This window comes from Pinus tabuliformis, chromosome 4_2 (genome assembly GCF_031772625.1).
Source record: "Pinus tabuliformis cultivar Carrire ecotype Pingquan chromosome 4_2, CPIR1, whole genome shotgun sequence".
NCBI classification, from domain to species: Eukaryota; Viridiplantae; Streptophyta; class Pinopsida; order Pinales; family Pinaceae; genus Pinus; species Pinus tabuliformis.
Genome location: NC_142304.1, coordinates 402,536,602 through 402,539,355, shown reverse-complemented (window position 1 = coordinate 402,539,355; position 2,754 = coordinate 402,536,602). Strand labels below are relative to the sequence as shown.

The window sequence follows — 2,754 nt, the reverse complement described above, 5'->3', positions numbered from 1 at the left end:
TTTTGTTGTTTCTTGTTCTCTTTTGGGTCCTTCTTTCCCAGTGGGCAGGTGTTTTGAAGATGCCCTGTTTGCATGCATCTTAGGCACCTGAATGCTGTATTTTCATAATCAAGCGGTTGTATCCTCTGTGTGTTGTTGTAGTTCAATGTAATGTGATCAGGTAGTCCTAGACTTAGATCCACTTCTACACATATTCTAGCATAGGTGAATATTCCTTGGCTAACTCTTTCTCCATCTATTTTAAGGAATTTCCCCAAAGAATTTCCAATGGATGATAAAACTTTGTAGTGCCAGAAATGGAGAGGGAGGTTGTGAAGCCTCACCCAAACAGGAACTGTTGATACTTTCATAGTATTTGCATCAAATTCGGGAAACCAGGGGGTGATGAAGAGGCCAGCCTTGCCCCAGAACCAAGGCCCCTGATTGATAATATTTTCATGTTCTTGTTTTGTTGTAAATCTAACTATGAAGAAACCCTTTGAACATAGGTGAATTTCACAATCAGGTGTCCATGTTGAGAGGATCCAGTGATGAAGTGCATCTGATTTTGGCCAGTAACCATTAAATCTACATATAACAGCATGTGTGGCTAGATAAGTGTCTAGAGCTGTTACCTTCGACAAGGTTACTTGGATCATTGGAGATTCCAGTGTTTGTTCAACAATATAGGGACCTGGTAGCTCTGGTGCTGGTGCTGATTTGAGTTGAATGTTTCCCCCTTTGCCTTTCACCACGTCCTTGAAGGAGCATGTATTCTTTGAATTGGATCCAGAGCATCCTCCTCTCAGACGAAGGTTTATGATGATTGTTGAATCTGTGGTTATGTTGTATTCCTAAAGAGTGTAGTGATCCTGTAGACTCCGCCCCTTGTAGATCAGATTTTGCCCTTGTTCAGGGATGCCAAGAAGGGTTTGTATTCTGTTCCGTAGTTCTTGGATGCTACTGCCCCTCCATAATTTCAAGCAGTAACTTCTTCCTTCTGGTGCTTTCAAAAGGAGCTGTGTAAAGTCCGCTTCTATAGGGTTTGAGCCCTTCTGGATGGTTGCATGTCCACAGATCTGGGTTCCTTTAAGGCTCCCTGTTCTACTGGATGTCTGCTCTGTTGATTTAATGGCAAATCTGGGCAACTGATAACCTGCCGTGGATGGGATGCCCGATCCAGTTCTTTGCATTAACCCTTGTAAAACAGGTTGTGGATCTTCGATCTTTTTCCTCCTCCCATTCTGTTGTTGCTTGAGGGCCTCCTGCAGTCCATCTTTGACGATGGACTCAACGGCCTTCATGGCCCTGGAAGCTTCGGTTCTGTACTTCTCCAGATCCCTGGCGCCCTCGTCGGTGCGGGGGTCACTCTTCTTCAGAATCTTCGCCTGCTTCTTCAGATATTCCTTAGCAATCTTCTCGAGCTGCCTCTCCTGCGCGTCCGTCTTCCCCTCTTCCAGTTTCTTCTCGGCGTTCGCTTGGCGGAGCCTCCTTCCGCTCATGTCGCTGCATGCATCGACATTGTTGGTCTTCTTCTGGCCGGCCTTGGTGTCGGCGCCTCTCAGGAGAGAGCCAAAACCCCCTTTGCCCCCTCTCAGGCGGAGGAGGATATGGACTTGTGGGTACAGGCCGTCGCGTGCGGTGACCAGAATGGCATCATCGGCGATCTGGCGGGTGCCCGTAACTAGCCTCTGAGACTGCGGAGGGACTTTAATCAGATCGAAGAGCCTGTCCTTCAGATCCGAGGCCGCGAGGTGGGGTGCAGACAAATGCAGGCATTTTGTTCTGCCATTCAAACCCTTGACGAATATTTGATACATGACGATAGATGGTCTCAAGTTCGAAACCTGCAAACTCCGAATTCGCTCCTCCCTCAATACTTTCTAGTATAGTTATATTAACAAAATTATCACCCATGTGTCATTCTCACATCAAGGGTCTCCCAAAATATTTACTTAAAATTTTATTTAAAAATAATATTTTCCTCACCTCAACAAGATTCCTATTTCTTCTCCTAGTTGTCTCTTTATTCCCCACTTTTATTCCTTAATTTGTGTTCATTACTTGAAGTCAATTAATGAGTCAAGATTTTATCCCCAATCTACTCCCTAATTTAACTCAGGTTATCTCCTAGATGGATATTCTTATGTTGGTTGTTGACACATGGAGCTTCTCTACATTTCTCTAAATTTAATTTATTATTCTCATTTTAATTCACCTTCCTCTTTTCTTAATTAGGTTTAAATTAGTTTAGGATTAATCTTTATCCTTACCATTATGTTTGTCTTTCCCCTTTTTCCTAATTAAACCACATAATCTTCCTAGTATTTTCCAAAATGGGAAGGGTAGAGTTTTTAAGGTACTCTATTTTAATTCTTCCTATGATCCTCCTTATTCCAAGTTTTATTTTTGATTTAATTACATTGGTTTCTAATCATCATTTACCCTTGATGTAAATTTACCTAGTTTTCATTCCTTGCTTATATTTATTTATTATTATTTATTTTTAATGATTCCAAGGATGCCAAGTTTGGTTGTGCCCTTCAAGAACTTCCCTAGAAGTTCCAAGGGTGCCACACCTAATAGCTTATTTGTGATGTCAAGGATGCTAGTTTGGTTGTGCCCTTCAAGAACTTCCCTAGAAGCTCCAAGGGTGCCAAACCTAATAGTTTATTTGTGATGTCAAGGGTGCCAGTTTGGTTGTGCCCTTCAAGAACTTCCCTAGAAGTTCCAAGGGTGCCACACCTAATAGTTTATTTGTGATGCCAAGGGTGC

The 2,754-nt window shown here is 42.7% G+C and overlaps 1 protein-coding gene across 1 annotated transcript; it reads right to left on the bottom strand.

Moving 5' to 3' along the window:
• Nucleotides 1-833: 833 nt before the first annotated feature.
• On the bottom strand, nucleotides 834-1,799 carry LOC149169658 (polyubiquitin-like). The gene has a single exon (XM_089425285.1). It carries the CDS (start codon nucleotides 1,797-1,799, stop codon nucleotides 834-836), a length of 966 nt encoding a protein of 321 aa, XP_089281411.1.
• Nucleotides 1,800-2,754: the final 955 nt, after the last annotated feature.